At 39.0% G+C, this 26,565-nt stretch overlaps 2 protein-coding genes and 1 pseudogene across 3 annotated transcripts in view; 2 read left to right on the forward strand and 1 right to left on the reverse strand.

Annotated features, from left to right (window-relative positions):
* The first annotated feature begins 322 nt into the window (after positions 1-322).
* Positions 323-10,689, forward strand: LOC311444876 (DNA repair endonuclease XPF-like; annotated as a pseudogene). The gene is made up of 10 exons (XR_014698953.1): positions 323-1,562; positions 2,060-2,240; positions 2,493-2,568; positions 4,080-4,089; positions 4,882-5,060; positions 5,403-5,531; positions 6,109-6,219; positions 7,299-7,883; positions 8,614-8,706; positions 9,137-10,689. The product of XR_014698953.1 is annotated as a DNA repair endonuclease XPF-like (transcript).
* The window catches only part of LOC311445215 (uncharacterized protein), a 71,616-nt gene continuing 52,441 nt past the window's right edge, over positions 7,391-26,565 (reverse strand). Inside the window, exon 7 of the mRNA XM_084537075.1 lies at positions 7,391-7,851. The gene's annotated coding sequence lies outside the window, so the exon portion shown is untranslated. The remainder of the gene's footprint in view (positions 7,852-26,565) is intronic.
* IL20RB (interleukin 20 receptor subunit beta) lies at positions 14,918-26,363 on the forward strand. Its single transcript, XM_084537073.1, has 7 exons — positions 14,918-15,121; positions 19,106-19,232; positions 19,940-20,130; positions 22,945-23,069; positions 24,432-24,582; positions 24,902-25,047; positions 25,741-26,363. The coding sequence occupies exons 1-7, from the start codon at positions 15,049-15,051 to the stop codon at positions 25,864-25,866; spliced, it is 939 nt and encodes a 312-aa protein (XP_084393199.1). The 5' UTR covers positions 14,918-15,048; the 3' UTR covers positions 25,867-26,363.

The following is a 26,565-nucleotide window of genomic DNA, read 5'->3' on the forward strand; positions in this document are numbered from 1 at the left end:
CTCCTAATTTTTATTTATCCTGTACAACTCATTTCTTGTATTTTTATGGAGACTTTTTAAAATATTACTCTGTTTCACAAAGGGAGGGAGGAAGGGATGAAGGACCACAATACTTTTTAAGTCTAAGTTCTGCTCTCTTGATATAACCCTTACAAATGACAGCCCTCTACTGGTTAATGAATATAAAAGCAGAAGAACATCTCACAACAATTTTACATTAGTACTATATTTAGCTAAAGTAAATACATACATACATATATATACACACACATAATATGGGGGGCGGGGGGGTGGGCGGGGGAGGGGAAGGGCTACTAAATTGCCTGAATTATTCCATTTTATTGGGACTGCTTAAAAATCACTATTTCTATTTCAGGTAAGAAACATTAGGTTAAGGAAATGGTTGGCTCCTAAATTCTATGGACATCTCTACAGAGTATTGTAATTCTTCAAAGTAGCAGCCTTATTGGACTACAGCTTTTCATACAATATCTAAAAATAGTAATAAATGTTAATAATAATCATGTTTTTGTGTAAATGTTTTGGCCACTAGAATCATAGAACATCCTGAGTGGAAGGGGCCCATGAGGATTACCAAGTGCACCTCCCAACTGAAGGCATGGAAACCACAAAAATGAAATTTTGCACAAGTAAAAATCCTATTTTTCTGACGTTTTACAGTCTAAAATTAGTTTAAATGTGAACATCAGAGAGCTGAGTACCAGCCAGCTAAAAATGAGAACCAAATTACGGTACTTGGCACAAGAGTTGACAATGTGACCCAATTTATAAAGAAAAAATTGTTCAGGTATCAACATACCTGAAATGGTACAACAAGTGTGTGAATAAAAAAAACTCAAGAATAGTCCCAATATTTTACTAATTTATGTCCATTTTTAAACATTTTTTATGCTTTGTCCTGAATGTTTACCTGTTAAAATGCTAAAATGACTTCTAAAATAATTTGAAAATGTCCTATACTAAATGATCACATTCAACGGCTAAATTTGCTACCATGTGGCCCAACCAAAGCAGCACCTGTCTGCCCTGTGGCAGGCCCAGAAAATGTCCAGGTTTATTGTTTTATTTTATATTTATGCCCTGACAGCCATTTTGGGAGCAGGCCTGGGGCCTGCCAAGCTGAGGTGCTGCTGCCTCATGGCGGAGAGCAAGCTCGGTTCAGCCAGATTCCTTGGTTACGAAATGCCGTTAGTCAGTGACTAAAAAATGAAGCATTTGGAATAAAAAAAAAATTACCTCCGTACCTGACCCCTGCCCTCAGAAGACCCTCAACTACAAGATGAGACACCGCCTCCAGCCGCCTGGGGGCGTCGCTCCCTCAGCTGCGGCGAGGCCGGGCGCAGGCGCTGCTGTGGCGGGCTGGGGCCGGCGGCGATGGCGGCGCTGCTGGAGCACAGGAGGCGGATCTGAAGGACTTCTTCCATCGGGACGGGCTGCTGGTGTGCGCCCGGGGACTCAGCATCGACCGCCTGCTGCTGCGCTTCCTCCGCCTCTACAGCGAGCCCGCTAGCTTGGTGCTGAACGTGAGCCCCGCCGAGAACGTGAGGGAAGGAGGAGGAAGGAGGCGGCTGCCCGCCGGCTGCTGCCGCCTTGGAGATGGGGTTTGGCGGCTGGGGGCTCTTCCAGGGTCGGTTGGCGGGTTGCGAGGGGACCTTGTCACTTCTCGGGCCGTAAGTTAGTATTGCCTGCTCCCTGAAGAAAAGAGCCGTTAAAATACTGTGAAAAACGGGAGATAAAATTTTCAGCGTAGCTAAGATCTATCAAGTGGCAGTGGCTTGTACTTTCTTAAATATTGTCTAACTGCTATTGAAAATACTTATGTTTCTAAGTTACCTGAAAGGGTTTGAAACTTAACAAAGGATGTCTAATAATAAAACATCACCAGGATTCTGACTTCCTTATCTAGTATCTTACACTATCATGTTTTTTGATTTAATTACAATTAAATTGTAACTTAATTACAATTACAATTCTTTCTGTATCCATTTCATTGGTTGTTAGAATGAAGCCTGTTGTGTTTTTACTGTATTTTTTTTAGGAGTATTTTATTGATCAACTGAGGTCAGATGGAGTTGTTCATCTTCTTCAGCGCATTACCAACGAGGTTGCAAGTAACGCTCACTATTAATTTTACACACAAGGAGGAGTTACCTCTGCAACAAGTCGAATCCTCATGGTAGGTTTCCTTACTGACACAATTCCTGCGAACCTCATTACTGGTAAGAGCTTAATAAAGTCAAGCTGTGACTGAAAATACATAAAGCTTAATTCTGTTGAAAGAGTTCAAATAACTGATATTAAGGTTGAAGAATTATTTAAAAAAAAAAAAAAAAAAAACAGAGGTAAAAAGAACTACATACATATTTGTTCCTAACTTTTTTCTTTTTTTTTTTTAATGGTCATCTTTGCTCTAAACCTGTTTGCTTTATTTAATCACACAATTTGTAAACATCCACATTCTTTTTAGGTAGTGGATAATGTTCCTGTATGGCTTTCTGATATCAATAATAAACTGGAAAACAATCAGCAGTTAAACCATGCCATGACGTAAGAAACATGGATATTCAGAGTGGCTGCATTACTTTCCAAGGAAAATAACTGATTGTTCTTGAGAAAATAGTATCCAGAATACTCTCAGTAAATGGCCTGTGATTGAAACTGATTTTAGATTGCATATTTATCAACCATGCACACTTGCTGGTTTTTGCATTAATGAATTAGTCCTGATGACTTTTCCTATCAAATAAAATAAAAATGTCTTACTAATCTTGTAACATCTCGGATGCTATGTAAATAGCAATATTGAGATAATGTTGTTAAAACTTCGCAAAGATTTTTGAACATAGCTTGTGACTTCATTTGTTGTTGCATATAAGTTACACATGAAAGATGTTCCAACTGTCTTGTTCTCTACTGTTCTGGTCCCCCTCTTCTCCTTGCCTCAGTTGTTTTTATGTTCTTGTCTAAGCTGGAAACCCTCTTATAGCCTGGAGAGCTAGTAAAACAGATGCATGAGAGTATAGGAATATTTTACTGGTATATAAATATTAACATCTTTATAATGTTTAAATGCAACAGAATACTAAATACGTAGAAGAATGTATGCTTTTGCTTCATAAGCTGTATTTCCTTCCTTTTAGTCAACCTTTAAAACGTCAAATCTGTGAAACATATTGAACAGCTTCATGCTAAGGCAAAAGGACACTAGACTTGTCAATTCTGTTTTTTCCAACTTCAAAAAAAAAAAAAAAGTAAACAGTTTCTGGGCACCTCCTTTTAATTTCTGTTCTTCCCTTTGGCTCCTTCCAGTTTGCCTTTCCCCCTTATCCTGAGGAAAAATACAAAACAAAATAAAACAAATCTTTGGGTTTTGCGTGGGTGAAAGGAATAAATGCACTAAAGATTTTTATTTTTTTTTAAATTACTGACCTGAAACGACACAGAGTTGTTATACTCATTGTAATGCCACTGGAGGTCAGTGTGACAGCAGTTTCTACAGACCTGGTGCTTCATTTAAAGCTTTGGTAATGCGCGTTTATATTGGAAACGTACTAACTGTGTGGGCAATTCAGCAGATAGGCCATTCAGTGCTCTTGTCTTGGGCAGGAGGTCTGCCTTTTTTTTTTTTTCCTGTCCAGTCTAGAATTTACATCTTGTGTGCTCAACACTCTGCATTACAAACTCTACCTTTTGGTATTAACAAAGATGTAGAAATGAACAACACAAAGCTCTCTGAATTTTGCTGCTTGCCTTTCATGCTTGAACCATGAAAAGACTTGGGGTGCCGCACAAAGTAAGGAAAATGCTCATTGAGTTGCAGAGTTCTTCAGACAGTGTTCTCCGTGCCTCATTCTGTTTGTAAAATCAGCTGGCACCTTTGTAACTGTGTGGTCAGATTAGCTTATTGTGGCTGTGTTGGAACAAGGACCTACTCTACTGCTTACCAAAAGCTGGAGATGTTAAATTATCTGCCAGCAGATCCACGTGACTTCAAGGGATTTGTGAGCCTATTACAGTTTCTTCCTTATGAGATTTTTGTTGTTGTTTTTCCTTTGCAGTTTGTTACCTGTAATGCTGATGTGAAATCTAGTGCAGTATTTCTCCATGGATCAGTCACCAGAGCTACAGGCTCACATGCCTAGAATGAGAACGGTCATAATCATGAAATCATCAGATGGTTTTATGAGACCATTCATAAGACTGCAGTCTTTGCATCTGTAGAAGTGGATTCATCTTGCGTTTAGCTTACTTTACATTTAAATTGTTTATAACTTTAGTTTATATGAACTCCTTGATAATTACAGTATATCCATATTTCAGCCATCATAGCAAAACACTTATTAACTGATATTTACTGTTGATGTGAAGCTTTCTGTGCTTTAAAAAAATTTTAGGCTTTTATTCCTCTGGCTTTCTACATTGTGTATCTGCATCATACTCATCTTAATTTGAAAATTAAATGACATTTTAATGTTTTCAACTTTAGCTAAATAAAGAATGCTAAACACTAGAGGCACAGGCCAGTACCTGTAAAATCAGATTTTTCCTATTTTTTAACTGATATTTATAATACCTTTTTTTTCCTTAATATAGAAAGGAAAATATGTACTGAAAGCATTACATTATATATAGCTGTTAATCGTTGAATTTATGAATTTACATAATGGCATCTATATTGTAACTTTGCAAAAAATGGTTACTCATCAAAATAAATGTCTCACCATCACATCTTCACTTGGCTATTTTTTATCGGGATAAAAAGTGGCAAGTGGCATCTCCTGTAAGTGAAAAAATGGCATTTATATCTTGATTGATATAGTAGAAATCTAACATCCTGAATTTTCCACTTTATATTTCTAGACAATACATCACTACTTAGATCCTCTCTGGCATCAGCTTGGAGCTAAGACAAAATCTTTGGTCCAGGATTTGAAAATGCTGCGTACTGCAACAGTTTCTAACTCAGTATGATTGTGTCACTTTCCTCAATCTTCTGCAGTTACTGAAAGCAAGTGAAAAAGCTTTTGCTGAGAATTCAGGTAAACACTGAATAACCATACAAGTTAATGCATGAAACAGAGAAATTATGATATTTTTAATTAACATTCCTAAACATATGAAGGTATCTAATCAGGTTTTATATAACCAGCCATACGGACGTAGGTTTTTATTGACAGATAATGCTTTCATCTTCCCACTTAACTGCTGTTACTTAACAGTGTGAGATTTGCATCACATTTCTGTCTCTTATTAAGCTAGTAATTACATAGTAAGCAGGTAGCACAGGTAATCTAGATGAGAGATGTGAGGCTATTATTGGAAATGTCTGAAGCCTGAACACTTCAAATATCGAACAATTAACATTTTCTTTTTCTCTTTAGGTTGGCTGTTTCTTGACTCCAGTACATTGATGTTTGTAAATGCTCGAGTGAGAGTTTATCGCGTTGCAGATGAGAAACTGAATGAGAAAGGCAAAGTCTCTGGAAACATGTATGTAAAGAAGGAAAATGGTACTGATCTCTCCTAATTTTAAGTTTGAGAGTGTAATGCAATTTCAAATATTCTGTATGTTATTACTTGTGCTGTGGTTTGTTACAGGATCTTACAGATTTCCAGACCTCAATCTGGTAGCTGGGATATATTGAGACATAATCTTTGTTCAAAAAGCATATAATAAACAACATAAAACAGTCACAAGTAAGGCATTCTTCTCAGCTTACTCAGCTGATCATTGGGAGAACTTTTATGGATTGTTCCTGAATTGCATAGATTTCAGCTTGATCTTTTGCATTTTATATGAAGGGATAAGAAGCTGCCATTACTTTAAATATATATATGTATTTTATTCAAGAGTTTCAGAATGGATGAACAAGTCAATACTTTTTGCTTCATTAGAGTGTTTTTCCCCATTTTAAATGATTCTGTAAGAGTGCTCTCCTACTCCATCAGCAAAACAAGTTGTGTATTTAGGCTGTTGAATTGTACATGCCTACAACCATCACACTATTGACACTGAACCACTAATTGAAAGTTCTGAAGGGTATTTTGTCTGTAAAAGCCGCTATGTTTAATCTTACTTTGTTTCAGAACTGAAAAAGGAATTGGTTCTAGAAAGTAACCCAAACTGGGAAGCTTTGATAGAAGTATGGAATGAGATTGAAAATGAGAATAAGAACAGTGAAGACTTCAGTGGTCCGGGTGAGAAAATACTAAATAATGTAAGTTTTCACAGTACATCTGATTTTCTCTTCTATTTGACTTTTGAGAGAAGTAGCTCTAATTCTTTACTGTGATCATACTAAAGAGCTGGTTTTAAACAATAATTTATGGACTTAAGACAAAGCGTTTCATGTGTTCTCACCGGTAGGATAGATAGTTTTAAGACAATTAGCTATTCAGTTTATCCCAGTGCAAATCAAAAGATCTCATCTGCTGTGGTCTTTGTTCTAAATAATGAGGCAACTTGTACACGTTCCAGCCTTCTACAGCAATCAAAGTAATGCAGAAATAGAACTGCTTCATAGCTTTACAGGCTGTATCGGTCTGTTACACAGTCTTTCCTGAACTGTTAAGAGTTCAGGGAACATAACATAGTCCTCTTGCTTGGAGTGCGGACGGGCATGGAGCTGCAGGGGGCTAGAACTATATTAGTTAAGGTACTGCTTGGTTCGGGTTCAAAAAAACAGGAGGTTTCATCTTTTGCCCATTCCATCTCATACATTTTCTTGGGCATCTAAAAATCGCTTTTCCTGGAGGTGCAGCTTCTTGGGTAGAGAGTAGAAGGTGAGTGTGTTTCTAACTAACTGCATTGCTGCCTCTCCTATTTTAGGACTTTTCATCCCCTTAAATTTCACCAAGAAATAGTAAGGGTAAAAAAGTGCTCTTTTCTCTCACCCACAGTGTTCTGACTATGGATAAGAACTGGCTCTCTAACCTAGTGTTGTAGGAGTTTGTCTGAATCAGCTTGCAGAGAGCTGTTATTCAAGGCCCACAAACCATTCATTTTGAATGGTCAAAATAAAAACCTTACTGTTTTAGATGATATAAGAATAAGGAATGCCGAACTTCTGTTAACCTTCTCTAATCTTGGTTTGATACAAAATACGATGCAATTTAGACTCCCTGGAGGTCCAGAACAACTGTGACCACCAAGTGTAAAAGGCGTTTGGCAGGCACACTTCTAGGATCATTAAAAACAATTTGCTCAAGATGTCTTGTAGCTGGATTAAAAGTACATCATAACAGATTATAAACATTATATTGTTTCTTGACTGCAGGACAAGTGCTTACTTGTGCCAGTGATGACTGAGCTTGTGCACAGCTCAGGGAGTATTTTACTGATGGAGAAGAAGCCTTTTTAACGAGACTGTATAATAAAACTTTTGGAAAGGATGAGGAAGCTGGAGAAGTGTGGATTAAGGACAGAAAAACTGTCAAGTCCAAAGGAAATGCCAGACAAGACACAGGGCCTCAAGCCAAAAAAGCCAAACTTGGAACTTCTTCAAAACAAACATGAGAAGCAGCAAGACTGGACTATAATCTAAATGATAGGGAAAACTGAGGAGGAAAACCAAGAGGAGTTGGATGTGGAAGATAACAGAGTTAAACAGCAGCCAAGAAGGCAGTATCGATGAGACCATTCCTGAAGATTTCACCTGTGGACTTACCTTCAGATTCTTACTATGATATTTTCAAAAACTCACTCACAATTATTCATCTGTTGCAGGGTTGCAATGATCCCTATGCTCTGACCAGGGTATGGCATGAAGTAGAACCAAGATACGTTGTGTTGCATGATGCAGAGCTATCTTTTGTTCGGCAGCTGGAAATCTACAAGGAAGCAGACATGGAAAGCCTCTGAGGCAAGTGAACTTGGTGATAATCAAGACTGTTCTTGATCTAATTTAATCTTAAAAGAAAAAGAAAATCTGTTGTGCACTTCTGGCAGTCAAGGCACAAAATGCATCTAGTGATTTTCTTAAGCTACCTTTTAATTCCTGTTTAGCCTTCTTTTTAATTTTTAACACAACTATGTAGAATGCAATTGCAAGATAATTTTTACTTCCCACTAGGTATTTAGTCCCTTAATAACAGAAACACCTGTAATAAAATATCCATTCTATAAAAGGCAGTTTCATGAAGATAAGATATCCCCATGCAAATATATGATTTGAAGTCTTATATGTTTTTTTTTGTTTGTTTGTTTGTTTTCCCCTAAATCAGGACAATTGCAGATTGTAGTTTGTTATGCATAGTCTTCTGGGAAATTTTTTAAAATAATAAGAATGTAACTTCTCCATTATATTTGCTTTGTGTCTGATATTATATATATATACATACATATATATATATATATATATATATACACACACATATATATATCCTATGTCTATATATAAAGATATAAGATTTTTTTTGTTGCTGATTCTGGAGTATCTTTGCAGAAAAAAGATGATGTTTTCAGCTTACCTTTTTAAGGCAAATATCACTTTTCAGGCAGTTACTGCTGCTAATCTTAAATACTGTTTTTTGGTGTTTTTTTAATTTACTAAATAGTTTTGTGTTGTGTTTTTTTTCCTTCTAAACCTACAGGGTGTATTTCCTCATATATGGAAGCTCAACAGAAGAACAGCAATACCTGACAGCTCTGAGAAAAGAGAAGGAAGCCTTTGAAAAACACATTCGGTAAAAAAATTAACCTTTGTTATTAATTTCTTACATAATTCCCTTAAGTGATCACATTTCAAATGGTGAAGTTCTTAACTATGTGAAGGATAGATCTATAGAAGTTAAAATATATCTTCTACAATGAAATGCCGTATTTCTGTGGGAAACATCTGGAAATAAAAAGCAGTAGCTCCATTATCTGACTTTGCAGGAAACATTTTAGACACTTTCTTTATGAGTTTAAGTAATTTTCCTCTACAGTTTAATATATCTCATTGTCACTATACAGCGTATAGAAGGTAACATGATAGTTCTATTAAACTGCAGAGCATACTCCATAAACTATAGTGTATATAATGTGGCAACTCATTTGTCTTTAAAGTTTAAAATTAAATAAAGTTTTGATTTATTGTACTACTAAATATGAGGTATAATGTGAAAGGTGAAGTTCATCCATTATGGAAGTGTTGGCATCACACAGGATAGAAAGAGTTGGAGGTAATGTGTTAATTTGGTTAACTCTTTATTTTGCTCTTCAGGTGGACAGGAACAGAAGAGTACTCAACAAACTATAATAGTGGACATGCAGGAATTTCTTAGTGAGCTTCCATCATCGTCATGGTATTGACATTGAGCCTGTTACTTTGGAAGTTGGAGATGACATCTTAACTCCTGATGTCTGTGTAGAGCAGAAAAGTATCAGTGATCTTATTGGTTCATTAAACAGTGGAAGACTGTACACACAATGCACTTCGATGTCTCATTACTATAAGCTACCAATTCTTCTGATTGAATTTGATCCTAACAAGCCTTTCTCCTTGATTCCACAAGGTTCTCTACATCAGGAGATTTCCAGTAGTGATGTTACTTCTAAACTAACTCTTCTTATACTGTTTCCCAAAGTTACGTATCCTGTGGAGTCCTCCCCACGCTACTGCTGAACTGCCTGAAGAGTTAAAACAAAACCATCCACAACCTGAGGCAGAAACAGCAGTGGCTGTAACAGCAGATTCTGAAACTCTTTCTGAGTCTGACACATATAACTCTTTGCAGATTAGTCTGCATATGACAACACAGAGAGATGATGCAACCCTAGCAGTGTCAGGTAAACCTGGTCATAAACAGAAGGCCAGGCCAACTAACCTAACATCTTGACTGCAAAAGCAAAACCCTACTGATACAGAGGTTTAACTAGACAAGCAGGGCTTGGGTAACTTAGCTTACCTTACAGTCTGTAAATAAAACCTTAATTCCATATATAATTTATTTAACTTGGCTTCCGTTGCCTAGAATTGCTTGAATCCTCAAGAACAGCTGGCAGACGCCAAGAGAAAAGAACATACTTAAGACAGCAGCAGAGAGGGGGTTTATTAATTATTAAAATCTCTGTATTTTATTTAGCTTCTGCTGCCATCTACAGTAGCCATCACCAATCTACACAAAGAGCAGGTACAGCAGTAAGAGGAACAAAATAAACCTTCAGCACAAGAACATGCTGGGCTAGAAAGGCATGGTACTGTAACAGTTACTGTAAGACTTAATGAATCTCTTTGTAGACAGCATCTCTCTCTCTCAGTTAAGAGACTAAAAATTCATTCACACCTACTTCTCTGCTCTGTAAATGAGTTAACTCATCCACATAGTGCATAGATAAAAGCACAAACTTCATCAGCCTATGTGAATCAATACAGCAGTGGAGCTGCCTATGAAGTGATAAAAGTTTTAAGTTCTCTTTGTAAGTGATTGGTATTATTTCTCTTTAGAATGTTTGTACATGGGTACCAAACAGTTTGATTCAGTTTCTAATTTTTCTATGTGGTCGTTTCATGATGAACACCATGTGGAATTTATTTTTAATCTTCTCCTGGAGAGCCTTGTGTAATTAAATATTTTTCACTAGCTATCTCAATAGAAATTTTTACATTTCTGATAACACCAAGTAATGCTGCATTTCTTCCCAAACCTGTATGTCTAATAAAACCTGCTTGTGGTAGAAAGTAATCTGTCCAAGGCACACTGGTCATTTTTTCAGAATGAAACAGTAAAAAACAAACAAAAATGTAGTATCTGTTTTAATGGTAAAATTACCTTGCAAACAAATCCTTAGAAAAGATGCTAGCTTATGTTCACACCAGCAAATGCTGACTTCTACTTCCACTCTTCTCAACAGTCTCACTGTGATGTTTACCTCAATGGTGTCAGCACTGTATTAGAATCTGAAACAGCATGAACCCTGAACTCCACTTAGTATATCAAGTCAAATCTATTTTATTTTTTAGTTTTATTTTTTTCATCTTTTGATTTACATCTTTCGCTTTGGGAAATTTCTACTGCTCCAAACAACTGATTCTACTACTTACTGTGTTAGATTTCTATTTCTATAGAAGATTTCTACTTGATTGACAATCTGCCCAAGACGTTAGAAAACTCACTCAGGTTTTCAGTCTACATGAAACAAAGGACTGAATGGAACGGTAACATTTACCTTAATACGCATCTGATTTAGCTTGTGTTTCCTAGTCATTTTTGCCTCAACAGAAATTTTCTTAGTAATCTACATGCAGGCCACGTATGGATCTTGATATATATCTACATATGGATAAAGACATAGATTGTGTATATTACATAAAACAATATGAAAATATATGCACTAAAAAGAAACAGATATGAAAATACTTTAAACTATTCTCTTGTTGGTTTATGATGTAAACAAGATGCGAGCAGCATTCTTTTTGGACTGTGGCAACTTTTAAGATACGAGCTCCCTGTGACTTAAAAAAAGATGAGATACCTGTATTAGTCAACAGCAGCCTGTTCTATCATACTTCAGAGAACAAAAAGCACGTCATTTTTACAAACCAAACGTACTTGACCAGCATACAGTGCTAATTCACTGAATCAGAAAGTTTTCACACCAGTGCTAAAGCTCAGAAATATTTGAGAAGAGTTCACTTCTTACTTTCCCTCCTTCCAGCGATCACCAAGTAACCTCCAACAGCTAACAAACAAAACCCTCTGCATGCCAGTCAGTAAAGCTATTACAGATACAACAAAATAATCCTTAATATGTTTCTCTTCTACGTAAATATAAAGCCAATAAGAAGACTAGACTTAAGAAGAGCCTCAATCATCTGTAATATTCTCATAAAAGACCTTTTTTGGTGATTGGAAAGGTGGATCTCACAAAACGCCATAAAATTAATTCCTGCATGATTAATGATCATACTGAATATGTTTGCATAAAATATAAACTTCAAACTCTTTGCACCACTGCTGGAAATTAAATCTCAAAGTTGACCCGAAAGTGCCTTTTCCCTATTTGCTATGCAGACATCATCCATGAGGATAGGGATTGCCCATAAGCCAACGAATTGTTCTTCTAAAAGCTTGCTACTGTTTAGACATGAAACTCTGTAAACTAGAAAAAGTTTCCTGAAATAAGCTTCTTACAGTTGAGCTAGTTTAAAAATAAATAAATGCAGTGATGTTTTATTAATAGAGGTGAAATATGTAAGCTAAAAAAATGGAGCAGATATACCAGAATTATTTATATTTTTATCTCTGCATTTTTGGCTCAGTATATTTTAGGACCAAGTTTATTTATCTATTAATTTAAGAATCCCATCATTAAAATCTTATATGAATGATGGAAAATCACTTCAGATCTAAATAAAAAATATTGCTACTGTACTGTATCTATTATATGTCAGTCTATGGATGGAAACAGTGGTATAGGAGTTTCACCAAATCATACTTGAAAATAAATATGAATCCTTTTAGAAAACCAGTGAGTATATTTCCAGTTGAAAGTATAAGCAAAACTTCAGTCAAATTGCCTTTCTATAAACTTTCAGCACTATTGTTGATAAAATATTTACCAATAATAAAAAGTGATTACTAAATATTAACCAGGAAAATGTTATGAACAAAAAATGCAATTACTTGCAATTTTAGTAAGAGGAGTTTTTAAAGAAAATGTGATACTATTGCACATAACTGTAGACACAAATGACACTTCATTCACAGAGTATCATATATCAAAGGCAGTAGCTGCTAATAGACAATCAAATGTAGGAAATTAAAAAATCTATGGTCCACAATCTTTTTACTGCAGAAAAAAAATAAAAAAGAATATAGTTTTTTTGCAGATTGGGTTTGTTGTAATTAAAGCAGCCATCATAAATTTATGGCACACTCAAAAGTTACAAAGTACTAACGCATTCACATGTACGTCAAACCACAAAATTAATGACATAAGTTGATTATTTCTATTAAAAGAGCTAAAACAATCCTATTTCTTGGAAAGATGCCTGAAAAAGTTCAAATAAATGAGATGATGAGAAAGAAGATCTTATGGTGGAGGAGGTGCTTCTCTGGGACTTAGTCTGTAGTTAGTTACTCTGTCAAAGATACCCACATAATGGTAGCTAAGTTAGTTCATTCGTTTCAGTTCCTGTTTGTACAGCAGGAATAATGCTTTATCCAACTTTACTCAAACAGCCACTTTTAGATGAACTTGATTAAAGACCTTTTTTGTTGTTGTCTTTAAAGAAATGCCTTTATAGAGCATTCACCAGATTGCTACCTTCATAAATTAAGACTATGACTGTGCATATTACGTGTGGCTTCGTTTCACAGGAAACTAACAAATAGCTTCATGGTTGGACATCTCAAAGAACTCTACAACCTGCTGCAAATACCTAAATTTTAACAGGCTGAATACTTTAATACTGTTACTCAGATGAAGAACAGTAATACTAAAAAAGACAGGAAAAAAAGAAAAGAAAAAGAAAAAACAATGCAGCCCATCTGTCAGTCCAAGTCAAATAAAAGATCATACCAAAATTAAAAACATGTTAAATTACAACTGTGCTAGAAGTAAATCAGAAGAAGTGGGCTGCATTGTTTTTTCTTCATACAAACAGAAGCATCGATGGATTTTGGCATCTGATTTCAGCCAGAGGCACCCACTGAGTTTCAGGACAGTGAGCAGCTCTGCCAGGCTGCCACAGTCTGGGGGCCTGGCGAGTACAGCCAACCATTGTGAGGACACAGAGAAAAATGGGTCTCGTGCTCTTCCAGTGAAGAGATTTATGATGCACTAAGATGAAACAAAACAATCGTTTTCAAAGATGTCAGAACACATGAAAGATGAGGAAGTTTACTAATTTACATTGGATGCATGTGTTAATGAATTGTGCTTTTCCTCCATGCAAGAGAATGGGAAAACCTGTGATTAAAGGAATGCTAATTTCATTCTTTACTAAATAAATAAAGATGATTTATTTTCTAAGAAAATGTGGACTAAACATGTTTTGACCAACACCTGTAGTAACAAGGTATCCAAAAGGAGATCATTTTTTAAAGAAAAGGAAAAAAAAAAAAACAAAAAACTTTTGGAATGCAAACAGTAGGAGGGAGGAAGGGGTTTTATGGGAAAGTTTTCTAATACTCACTTTCATCAGAGCTAAAAACTTTTGATCGAGTTTCCCTCCCCCCAATCATCTGTACAGTCAGGGTTTTATTTAATTTACATGGCCTTTTGCAGAACATAAAAATCTTCCATTTGAACATTGTCTTTCCCTTGGTCACTGAAGAAACCAGACTTGCAAGAACAAAGGTAGCTGCTGCAGGAGCCTCGGAGCCAGCAGGCTGTTTAGGTTTCTATGCAGCTCTGCAAAGGAGCCTGCCTTTGCTCCTGGCAAGATAGAGAACAATGGGTCTTGGAAGACAGGAAAACCTTGAGATTCACGTGCCCACACCAAATCAGATCTGAAAACAAAACATCCTCTTCAGCACATCCCAGCATAGCAGCTTTAAAAATATTCAAAGATAAATTAGACAAAAAACTTCCTTTCTGGTAGCCCAGAGGTACGCAGTCCTTCACCAGTTGTTTGTGCAAGGTGTGAGGCTACAGGCATGCCTTACTATTTACTGGGGAGCTGTTGTGGTGCTAGGAAGCATCAGGATTTACCCACTTTGGGGGCTGAGCAGAAAAACAGACATTTACAGCTATACATGTATAAACTACATGAAGATATCCAATTAATCCCATTTCCTCCTTGTTTTGTTTAATACATGTAATTGCTAAATGAAACGGCATCATGCCACCTAGGTAAGCATTTGTGCAGACCTGCAAAGAAATGCTGGCATCGAATTCCCCTGCCACTCCCTGTAACTTCACCCACACCAACAGTGTACACACATCTTCAGTGTTGGCTCAGGCAGCACAGAAGCTCTGGCTGAGATGGTTCCCAGAGTCTCTGCTTCGCTCGCAGCCCAGCCGGCTCAGACAGGGCTCCCTGCCTAGGAAGGGAATGTTTTGAGCTGCGCAGCAGGGGATGAACGAGGGAGAAGGTGATGAGCAGGAGCAAAACATTCCCAAATCTCGCCTGCTTCTTCCTCTGCGCTCTGATTGCACCTAATCTCACAGGTAATCACTAAAATAACTTTAGTCAAAGCCAAAATCCAAGGGGTGAGAAACAAAAACTCTTTTGTCTTTTCGTTAAACCTGCCTCTATAAAACTTAAGCTAAATAACACATGGTCACGTGATCCTGAATTTTAATTCTTTGTCTAAAATTAATACTAGAATAAGTAAGTGAAAAAGACAACCGATAAATTCTATGTTCTACAAGTAATTTCTGAAACCTAAGAGGAAATTTCAGTTTGAAGGAAATAACATCCCAATGCTGTATTTGCCTCCACTCTTTTGCTGTTCTGTGAGAAGCTGAACTTTCAAGTCACCTCTCAATGCTGGTGTCCTTGGGTACAGGGGTGTGCCCTACTGGTGGAGTGGGTGCAGGAGAGGTTTATAAAGCGTTAATTACAGGCTCAAAGATCTTCACTGAAGGGCTTGTGTGCCCTAGAAGGAGGCTGTACTTTTTGCAATCTGATTCTCCGAGCAAAAGCTGGTCTCCAAATACATCCAGAAGTTGTGTTGCTGCAGGGTCTCCTGAGTACACTGCCATGCTTTTGCAGTGGTCAGTCCTCTGGAGACATGGCTTGCAAGTGTACTCAGGTTATGCTCAGGGTTGTCTTCTAAGGGTGGCATCTCAGCTCCTGAATTCAAGTTGTGTTTTGACACATTTTGTTCTCAGCCTCAGAAGTAGTAATTGTACAGCTTGCTTGGACAGCAAAACACTTTGAATCTTATTTATAACTCTTAGTTGTTTGATACGGAAAAACATTGCCTCAGCTCTAACTTTCATGTTCTCTGAAAGTTTATTCTGTGGAATAGGGACCATTGTAGCAAATATGTATTTTTTTTTTGAATAGATGGCAGAACCAGTCAATTATTCTTCAGATAATCCATTTTTATTTTTACTATGTTTTTTATTACTAAGGCTGTGTGATGTTTCTGCCTAGAAGCCATGCTGTTTGTGTCTGCAGAGTCCACCAGCCTTCTCCAAACTGATACTCATCCAATTCTGCCTTCCATGTTGTGACAGACAGTGGGAGAGAAAGGTGGGAGAACTTTCCACTGAGTGTCCCCCATTCCCTTGGCCTTCACATGAAGACTTATGCCTCCTAGCGGCCTTTCTCAGCAAAGAACATTTTTGATTGAAAATCTAAAAGCACTCCTGTGGCTGTCCAGAGCTGACACCAGGTTAGAAAACAGCATAGTTCCCATCCAGCCCTTTGGTTTAGGCTTTGTATTCAGGGTGCTCTGGGTCTCAGGCAGAAAGGAAGGAAGTGCATCACTGCATTTATTGCTCAAGACCCCCCTTTTAATTTGTGTACAAAATGAAAAGATCTCAAGTTTCAGCATTACACCTTTTTGATTCAGTTCCCGAGGGACGTTCACTGTAGTTGCAGTAGGGCATGGTAATGCAGTTACAAACATGTCTGTATATACAATCGTATACTAAACAGGAATGCTAAGGTTCACTGTAGTGTATTTGTTATTTAATTCCTTAACCTTACAAGCATGACATTTTATCATTTTTACATGTAACAACTATATGCACACACACAAAAGGTATGTATAGTTATGTCTGCGCATATATCTTTTTTGTGTTGCTTATGAAATCTTACCCTAGGGATACAATTCTCCATCTGAAGGCAGATGTCCCAGGAAGTGCACCATTCGTTTGAATTGTATGTCCATAACACTATTCCCCACAACTATTGCCTTACCTACAGTGCTGGAAGCTTAGTTTTCTGACACTGTAGCACAAAATCTCAATGGCACTGATTGAACAACTGCTGTGTTCTATGGGTTTCCACAGAAAAGTTCACAAGTATGCGGCCCTCTAAAAATCAGCAAGTGTATTCTGTAGAAAACACAAATGAGTATTAGGTTTTCATATATCTTTCCTTTCTTGGAGAAGAGTTCTTCCCAGCAGCAGCCTTTGGGCCCATCCCTAAAACTATTAATACCAAAGAGAAACAAATCAGTGAAGTTTTTATAGAAACACAAACTGTTACTTGGCCCAGAGCTTTTCCTAATGAAAGGAAAAAAGAAACCTTAGTGTCTGTATATGAACTTTTGTGGTTCAGGTGAAGTGAGGGAACAGGCTTCACTGTACATAGAACTGTCACAGATTTTGTCAGCAAACTAGGAATGCAGTGTAATAAGGTAAGTGTAGCCATGAAATGAAGATTGATCTCAACCACATAAAAGAAATAAAAATAGTTTGGCAGCTATTAAAAGGTAAATATCCCAATTCAGAAATACCCTCTTATTTTAAAAATGGTATCTAGAAAATACAGTGAGATAAGATTCTGTACTACTGAATACAACAAACTATATATCCCCAAAAGTCTTAAAGTCAAGGGTTTAAAAATTAGGAAGCAACCCAGTGCAAGCTACCTCTGTTCAGACCTGGAACATCATTGCGTATGTGAGTCATGTGGACAAACTGGTGCCCAATCATGTAATTAAAGTCTGTTAGGTAATTCACACACTTCAGTATGCCAACTCCAGAAATTCACATGGAAACAAGAGTACAAGGAAAAATAGTAGTATACAACCAAAATGTCAAGAAGTATAGAGAATGGACCAAGAAACTAAATCAGTGATTGAGACAAAGTGTCTTGACAGTAGCAGGGACCCCCAGCCAGAAGTGGTAGAAATACTGACATAGCAGACTGTGAGTCTTCCATTATCTAAGTGGCAAGGAGATCCCAGAGATTTCTGGCATTTAGTTTAAAGAATGGCCGAGCATTATGTAAACAGATTCAAATAACTTTTGCCAAAGAATCACAATTGATTTGGCATCTTCTCCCCATATTATTAATGCTTTTATAAATATATGAATATGAGGAATATTCTAATGGCAGAAAGAAGAGTTGTTGTTCCAGTGCTGTAGGGTAATAATCACCATGAAAATGTTGCTCATGGACTCGTCAACCTGGTTTTGATCCTGGATAGAATTGACATTAACTGGTTAACTTTATAATCTCAGCTTAGAAGGCACCCTCTTTTAATGACAGTGAAAGATTAATATAAGACAGACCTCACTAAGAGAAACAGATCTAATTAAATAAATAGATAAAAAGACTTATAAAGGAAACAATCTCTACATAACATAGATATATTGTGTCAGAGTAATTACCTTGTTTCTAGAAGAGTGTTGAAATCACCACTGCTACACTGGATTGGTTAAAACCACTCCATCCATTCTTCCCTTTCAGTGGTTCCCTGGGAACCATTCCCCACTGAGCAGAGAGAACATAATTTTCTTGGGACTGAAAAGTGGCGGAACAGAGGTAAGACTGTTCCCCTAGTGTAGTGCAGGATGCACCTGTGGGGAAGACTGCCTTCGGTACTCTGGTCCAAACACTGCTAAGAATTTTACATTAAGATGTCATAGGATAAAATCCATAAACTTTAATGTAGGCACCATCCCAAACTTCTGCTTTGCTGATCTTGGAGAGAAACATTATAACTTCATTAGTCCACTGAATAAGTTTATCCAAGAAATTAATGAGGTAATTTGATTACAGCCTACAAGCACTTACACTATTAAAATCCTGCCACATGAGAAAAGGCTCTGTACCAGAGCCAAGATCTTCTACAAGTGTCCAGACCAGTCAAGCCTTAAAAGAAGCGGTACATTTATAACCCTGATGGGAATTGTCCATTGAAGCAGTCTTCATTAAATCAAATAGGACAGCTTTCTAAAAGCTTGACCTTTTCTCACTGTTTTATTGATATAATTAAAACCTCTGAATTAATGAAAAGGCATGCTTTGCCTTACTGTAAGCAGTACCAGCCTAACTGCTCTGTCACCTGCTCTTTGATTGTCATTTCTTTATAAAATACTTTCAAACACTGAAGTGGCAGTGGTGAAACAGAGAATTTCTCATGCAAACACAGTTTTGCACAATTCTTCCTTTTTTTTTTTTTCCTCCCACTACATTCATGTACCTTTTTAGTCTTTATTTATTTATTTATTTTCTTGGAATTTTAGGTGAAGATGCTCTGCTGCCCTCACCTCAGAATATCTCTATTCTTTCTACCAACATGAGACACTTCTTAACATGGAGTCCTGTGACCATCCAGGGTGAAACTGTGAGATACTCTGTTGAATTTCAGGGGTAACTTCTGGCTTCTGTTTTGATGTTGTTTTTAATTCTTTGTTCTTTCAGCACTATTTACTCAGACTTACAGTTCTGCACAGTTCAGATTTCTTGAACACTGTTCAAATCACAAGTTTAAGAGAAGTTCTGTGAAGTTTGATACTCCAGCACTGTTGATCATGAGTGGAAAAAAACTAATTTATGGTCTAATGCTGAGGCTGCTTACAGGCTATGCTTGAGATGATTGTTAATAGATACCTGGGTAATCCATGGTATTCATTAACCCTACATACGAAAAGTACTTCTGACCAAAGAATTCAAAAATTAGGAAGTTAAGTGACAGTTTATTTAGAAGAGGAAAGAGATGTATTCAGTGTTAGTCTTTTAAACATATTACAGAACCACAGAATGGGTGGGGTTGGAAGGGACCTCTGAAGATCATCTAGTCTGACCCCCCCCACAGAGCAGGGTCACCTAGAGCACCTTGCGCAGGATGGCACCCAGGCAGGTTGTGAATATCTCCACAGAAGGACTGAAGAGACTGAACATCCTCTCTGGGAAACCTGTTGTAGTGCTCTTTCACTCTCCCAGTAAAGAAGTGCCCCCTCATATTGAGCTGGAACCTCCTGTGCTTCAGTTTGTGCCCGTTGCCTCTTGTCCTGTTGCTGGGCACAACTGAAAAGAGGCCAGCTCCCCTTCCTTTCCCTTCCCTTTCTTTTCCCCAGGGAGTATGAACGTGAGTATGCTAATGAGAGCTGGATCCCCATCTGTGAGTGTTCACTCATCACAGCTACAGTGTGTAACATCACAGAGGATATCTCAGCCACTGTGGCCTATAATCTGCGTGTAAGGGCAGACACTGGTGCTCGAAGATCACAATGGGGCACCCTGAAGGGTTTCTTCAATCGCATCACAAGTAAGTCCTGCTATTTGAGTTAAGCTACATCAGTTATGTTCATTTCTGAGTTCTGTCCTTCAGTAATGCCCTGACTGGTGGAGTGGTTTATCTGACAAGTGGTCATGAAGGATGATAATGTAGCGTTCCTACAGTATAGATTGCAATGCAACAGACCCCATCATTCAGGGACCTTACAGTTTCCTACAGCAAATAATAATTTAGACAGCAGTTTTTTTAAACAGTTGAAGATTTCAGCTTAGCCCCATAGTTCTGCCACTGACTGGAGCATCTCACCTTTCTGTGAGCAGCTCTACCTGATCAGCTCCTGCCAGCTACAGCATTGCGGAAGGACTTACTGCAGACAGTGGAGGACCCTCATATAGAAGACTAGAATTTTTCATTCCCCAAAGTGCTGGAGCCATCAGCATCTTTTAGGACTTAAACAGTGGCTTTGGGCAGTTCTCATCCTGGTTGCCACAAGGAGGTTGGTGTGCTGCACATCCATTTATCAGCATCCAAGCAACTCCTCCCTCCAGCTCCCCAGCATCTTAGGTCCTCAACTTGTTTCCTTCAGCTGGCACCTTCATAAACCCTGTTGTAGTCTGATCCCAAGTCTACACCCAAACCCCACCTTTAACCATCACTGAGGAAGATGTGGCACAATGAAGTTTTTTCTTTCCTGACTATGGTTTTGGTCCTCCCCTCACTTTGAGAACAGGCTACCCAGAGTCTATTTGGCCTAGGACTTAGACAACCTTGGGACATAGTTCCTAGGTAGGATCTCAGGCAGGTACAGTCTGTAGGTAATGTTCAGACTTGTTTTCAATCAAAGCCCTTATCAGTGGCCAGAGCTGTTTCTGAGCTCAGGGGGAGCCACAGAAGGGAAGAACCCACCACACTGCTGTGGACTTGTCTGGCCATGTCCAGAAGCGTGACAGCTATCCTCAGCGGTATTACACGTTCAGTGGCCACCTTGCATAACAAGTACACTTTATGTTTAAATGAGTCTTTTGAGGGGACCTGCTTGTCCTTTCATCTTTGTGGTAAACAGTAAAAATGCCTCATGGTTTGTGCACATTGTGTCAAGGCCTATTTGTGAGTTCTCCAGAGTGGCCACCTAGAACTACCTTTATACCCTTTCCCTGTACTAAGGCATCACGGAGGCTTCCCAGTACAATGAAGCGTTTGACAGTTTGGTCCAGCATCTTAAGAGACCCCAGTACAGTCCTCTTGCTAAACTGTGAAATCTATGAAGATACAGCTTGCAATGGGCTGTAATGTGAATATGTGAACAAAGGAGACAGAAAAGGCATTATAAAGTTGTTGTGCCTATACGTTTTTGCTGCCTTTACTTTGGTGTCTCTTAGTAAAACTGGCATTGAGTCTAGTAGGAACTAAGGAATTCAAAGCACAGCCTGCAAGTTGTGTGTGTGATTTATGGACAGACAGAGCACCAGCACAAACCACAGTACTTCTAGACTAAAAAAGCTCTAGCCTCAAAGCCTTGGGTATAGATATACATAAAGTATGGCAGTACATGGAAAACAGTTTTAACAGACCTTCCTTAAAACAAGCAGTTTAGTTGATTTTAGTTCTTCATTTGTCAAAGTTCATTTGGTTGGCATCCATTGTGCCAGCACAAGAGATAAGTATTAAATGCTCCTGTTTGGTTAGTATTTGTGTCTTGCAGTGTTCATTTGATAATACATTAAGTCAATGTTATTTTTAACCTTCAAACGGTGTTTTCACTTTTTTTTTCCTTGAGACATGATCATGCTAAGCAGCTTATCAGCTTTTGATTTAAAAACACAAAGCAGTTTTCCAGGCCTCCCATTTGCACCACAGTCATCATGAGCATACTTTACGTGTTCTTACTCTTCAGCATTACTGGCAATTCACTGTGTGTAAGAACAAACTCTATTAAGAACATCTCTTCTGTATGTTTTGTATGTTCTCTTTCCTTTCTTGAAAGCAAAGAGGTTGAAACCAATTTCAGCTATAACAGAGTAGTAAAGAATCACATAGGTAAGTGGTGCAAATATGATCTCTGTACTGCTTTGAATCACAAAGGTGCAGTGTGTAGTTTCATCCATGCTTGACTTATTCTGATTGTTTCACTAGTTAGTATTCCTCACAGCAGAAACCCAGACCAAACCAAACTTTGAATATCAGAGTAAGCATTAAGCAAATCACCAACAGATTTACTTGCATACTAGTTATAAAAACACGTCGCAGCAGATAGTCAGCCCAGCCAACTATTTCTAAAAACATATAGATACTGAAACAAAATCTGGATTCATGTGAACTGACTGAATTAACCCGAGGCCTACGGTACTTTCCCTTTCACCTTTGAATAACTGCCAAAATTCCCATGAAGGAGCAGTGGTTTCACAGTTCCTGTTTTGTATATTAGAGCTAAGATAATACCCAAAAGCAGAAGAACAGGCCTGATCTGGTGTCTCAATTTCTGGTTGCCCAGCTGGTTCTGCTGCTGTTGATCACATGGGACCCTCAGGCCAGACACCTCCTCCACCAGATAAAATTTAAAACCTTTCAAGTCTGTGCAACTCACCTATTGCCAAACTCCCCTTCACAATGACAGTCACCGTCTTCCTCCTGCTCCAAATCTCCTGCAGTATCTAGACAAACGGGGAGTAGCGTAGAGAAATGTTTCTGCCCCATTGAGGCAACCAGATTAATATTACCATGCTCATGGTGGAGCTGAAGGACAGTCATGGTAAGGACCCTATCCTGCTCTCCTAGCTAGGAAAAGGAAGACTTATTTGAAGATTTGCCTCAGGTGTGATAACAGTGCTCTCTCTCTGTTGGCAGCTTCCCTGACCCCACCTCCAATGAAGGTCATAGCAGATGGGTATCATTTACTAGTGGAGCTGAAAGACATGGGGCCTGCCTTTCAGTTCTGTGTCCTCTACTGGAAGAAAGGCCAGGAGAGTAGGGTGAGTTTTACGCTTGGATTTTGGGCACAAACAGAAAGCCCATGTGATTTAGAGTGGAAGCATACAAACATTTCTCCGGGTCTGTTTTTCAAGTCCAAGGTGCTGCTGTGAAGCTGGAGGACCTGCCCAGAGGCCATGTATGCCATATTCCTCTGTGCTTCAGGCTGGCCAGGACAATTGTAGCCTGCTTAGTGCACCCAGAGCCCTAATGCTTTCTTATTCCATGGCTGTTAGTTTAATAGGCTTTTGAAATGAATCTTGACTACCTTTTGGAAATCCAAGTAACTGAGTTGAACCTAGCCCATGAGCTTAAACATTAGAAAGCATCCTATAGGCTTGTGTCTACTTTCCTTTTACAAATGAACCACTACTTTTCTTCGATATATAATATTAATCACCTAAATATTAATTACAAACTTCATAATAGATTCTACAAACTGGACTGTCACAAACATGAGGTTTACTGGTTAGTGCATGTCCAGATCTTTTAATCTTCTAATGTTTTAATAATTGTCACATTGGACATATCTGATCTTTTCAAACTAATGGCTGTCAAGGTCATGTTTCTGTGGAGAAAGATATTTTGATGAAGAGACGGACTTTGCCCTGCTAGAAGAGCCTTACTGGCTTGCAGATATAATGTGTATGTGATGGTGAAGGCTTATCAAGCCTCCTGTGAGCACAGGCTTTGCCTCTGCATCACACCAAGATTTAGAAGCAACTAATTTTCACCTGTTCTCCCATGACCGGGCAGGCTGGGAATAGCAACTTCATCTTGCTAGCAGTTCATGGAGTTGTATTTGCTACAAGAAAATCAGGTTACAAGAAATTCAGGTCAGGTTCATCTGCTGTTTAAACTGTACTGGAACGTGTTACAGTTGCGCACACCAAATGCACTCACTCCTCACTAGCCCAGTCCATCCCCTCTCTGTGCTCTAATCGTGGTGCAGCTCTTGCACCCCTATCACAGTGTATCTCTGGCAGCCTTCTCATATCATGCTAGAACAGGCATGATATTGGCATCCCAACAAAAACCCTGGTCCCAGATCAGTCATCAAGCCTGGGGAGTAAGTCATGGTCTAGTGTTCTGGCTGAACACCAGTCTTTGGCTCATGACTCTCTCTTTGCATCCCCTCCTAGTCTTCCAGGCATGTGTGGTCTCATTCTGCACTCAGCTGTGCTTCTTAGTCTGCTGTTTTTCTATCTCCTCTTATTCACACAATCCTCTGTGACACCTCCTGCTCCTGTTATTCTCCTTCCTTTTCTCCCAGTAAAGTCTGGGCTAGCATTATATTAGGAATCCTGCTCTTATTTAGGTCCTTGCCCTACATTCTGATATTCTCTTTCCTGGGCCTATGGCAGATGCACTGGAAGATGGTGAAAGATGTCAGCTCCACAGTTCACCTGGACACCATGGAGGCAGGACATGATTATTGTGTAAAAGCTCAGACATACGTCGAGACGATCAACAGAAGCAGTAGCTTCAGCCAGACACAGTGCGTGAGGGCACAAGGTAACAGCCAGCCTTCCTGCCTCTTCCCTTTGTGTAGTCATGCCCCAGGAGGATATCCCAGCATCTCTTATTTTTGTTTACAGCCATTATCTCCTGTCTTCTTTATAAATTTGCTACCCACTTTTTCCTTGGGGGAAGTGAAAAAGGAAGACTTGGGAGTGCAGGCCCCTACAGTGGCAAGGGTATCCTTATGTGGAGTGGGCTGACAAAAAATTTCACCAGAGGGGGTGGGAAGGGCAACTGCAGAGGGCAGAGTATGGTTGCATTGAGTAGTTTCTCCTCACAGTCTGATAAATTTTGCTGCTTCTGTTTTTTCTAGGTGGCAGATCCTTGTGGCTCGTTACTGCCATGATATCCTCTGCTGGCTTTGCTCTGGCAGCTTTGACCCTGCTTTTCCTTGCCTGGAAAACAAGTAAAATCTTTCAGTATTCCTGCTGCCCCATTGCTGTCCTGCCAGACACACTGGTAAGTTTTTTGTTTTGCTTTATTGTTTTTAGGGTGATGTATATTCACAGAAGCATGGGGCAGGCAAAAAAAAAAAAAAAAAAAAAAGCAGACACATGCATATGAAGACTTGTTTGTTCCAGTGTGATGGCAGAGCTGGTGTCCAGGGGAAAGAGAAGCACGCCATATCGTAACTTCAGAAACAGGACAGCAGAAAGTCTGTATGACCAGTCAGCTGAGCTGTAGGGATGAAGCAGCCCACATGAGGTGGTTGCATGGCTGTCACTGCCTTTGGCCTAGAGCCCTGAGTGGGGACAATGCTCCTGGTGCTTGCAGGAAGCAGCTTGTAAAGCATGGGCTGACCCTGCCTGACCAGCTGCTCCCGGAACAAAACAGCTGTGTCACTGGCAATACAGCTCCATGTCCTCTGGCATCAACATCTAGCTTCTTAACTCCTCGGCGAGGATAAAACAGTTATCAAGAGCAGCCTCTTGTCTTGCTCACCCAGGAGGAGTATATCAAAATCAGTAGCTTAAATATACTGTACAGGTCAAGGGAGAATGCAGGCAGGAGCTTTTGTGGTTGTGATTTGACCACTGGGTCTCTGCACAGTTGTGGCAGGCAGGATGAGAGGAGGTTTATGTGGAGAGGTGAAAGATAGACAGACTAGCTCATCAGTCTGAGGGTGTTTGAATGAGTGTATTTGTTTTACAGAAAGCAGTAGAGCCCCCCACCCAGCTGATACTGTGTGGGAATGAAGAAGCTGAGCAATGTGATCTGATGGTGTGTGTGATGCCTTCAGAAGAGGTTCTCCGACTTTGGATTCAAGAAACACTTTAGTACACACCCCAAAAAAAATCCCTGATCCTGTGGAAACATCTTCTAAACAGACCTGGCAGATCATGCTTCAGCAGGTGTCCTCAGAGTACCAACAAGCAGCAACGTTATCTTTGTGTATAAAAACTGCTGTGAAAAAAGCGTTGTGTATAAACATGTGGCCTGCTCTCATCGTCTTCATAACACCTTCATCCACCTACAGAAAAGCCAGTAAAGGCCACAGGTGACAACTGCCAGTTTCTGTACTTTCCCTTCATATCCATACCTATGAGCAGACAAAGGTTAACTCATCTTCCCTTCACCTTTCTCAGCCACATGGATGGCCCCAAGGTAGAGCCCACTCTTCAGGCACCAGTTCACCAGAGCAATAAGTGTAGGGGTCCCTTAAGCCCCTTAATCCCTTAAGCCCAAACCACTTCACTGTCAACATTTTTGCCTCAGTATTTTTCAAAGAAATTACCCTGTGATGAAATAAGCAGCAAGAGCTTCTTAGATGGCTAAACAGCTGGAACAAACAGGGAAAAAAATGGTATCAGACCCTGAACTGAGGTTATGCTTATTGGAAATAATGTTGAAAATGAGTGGTTGTGACATGAGAATTTGCTACATGTGACAGATAGCAATGTATGGTGAGAATAAAACTTACAGCACCATGAGGGATGGCAGGGTTTCATGAGTGCCTAGCAGGGAGCAAAGGTAGAG

The sequence above is a fragment of the Aythya ferina genome, assembly GCF_964211825.1.
Source record: "Aythya ferina genome assembly, chromosome: 15".
In the NCBI taxonomy this organism is placed as follows: Eukaryota; Metazoa; Chordata; class Aves; order Anseriformes; family Anatidae; genus Aythya; species Aythya ferina.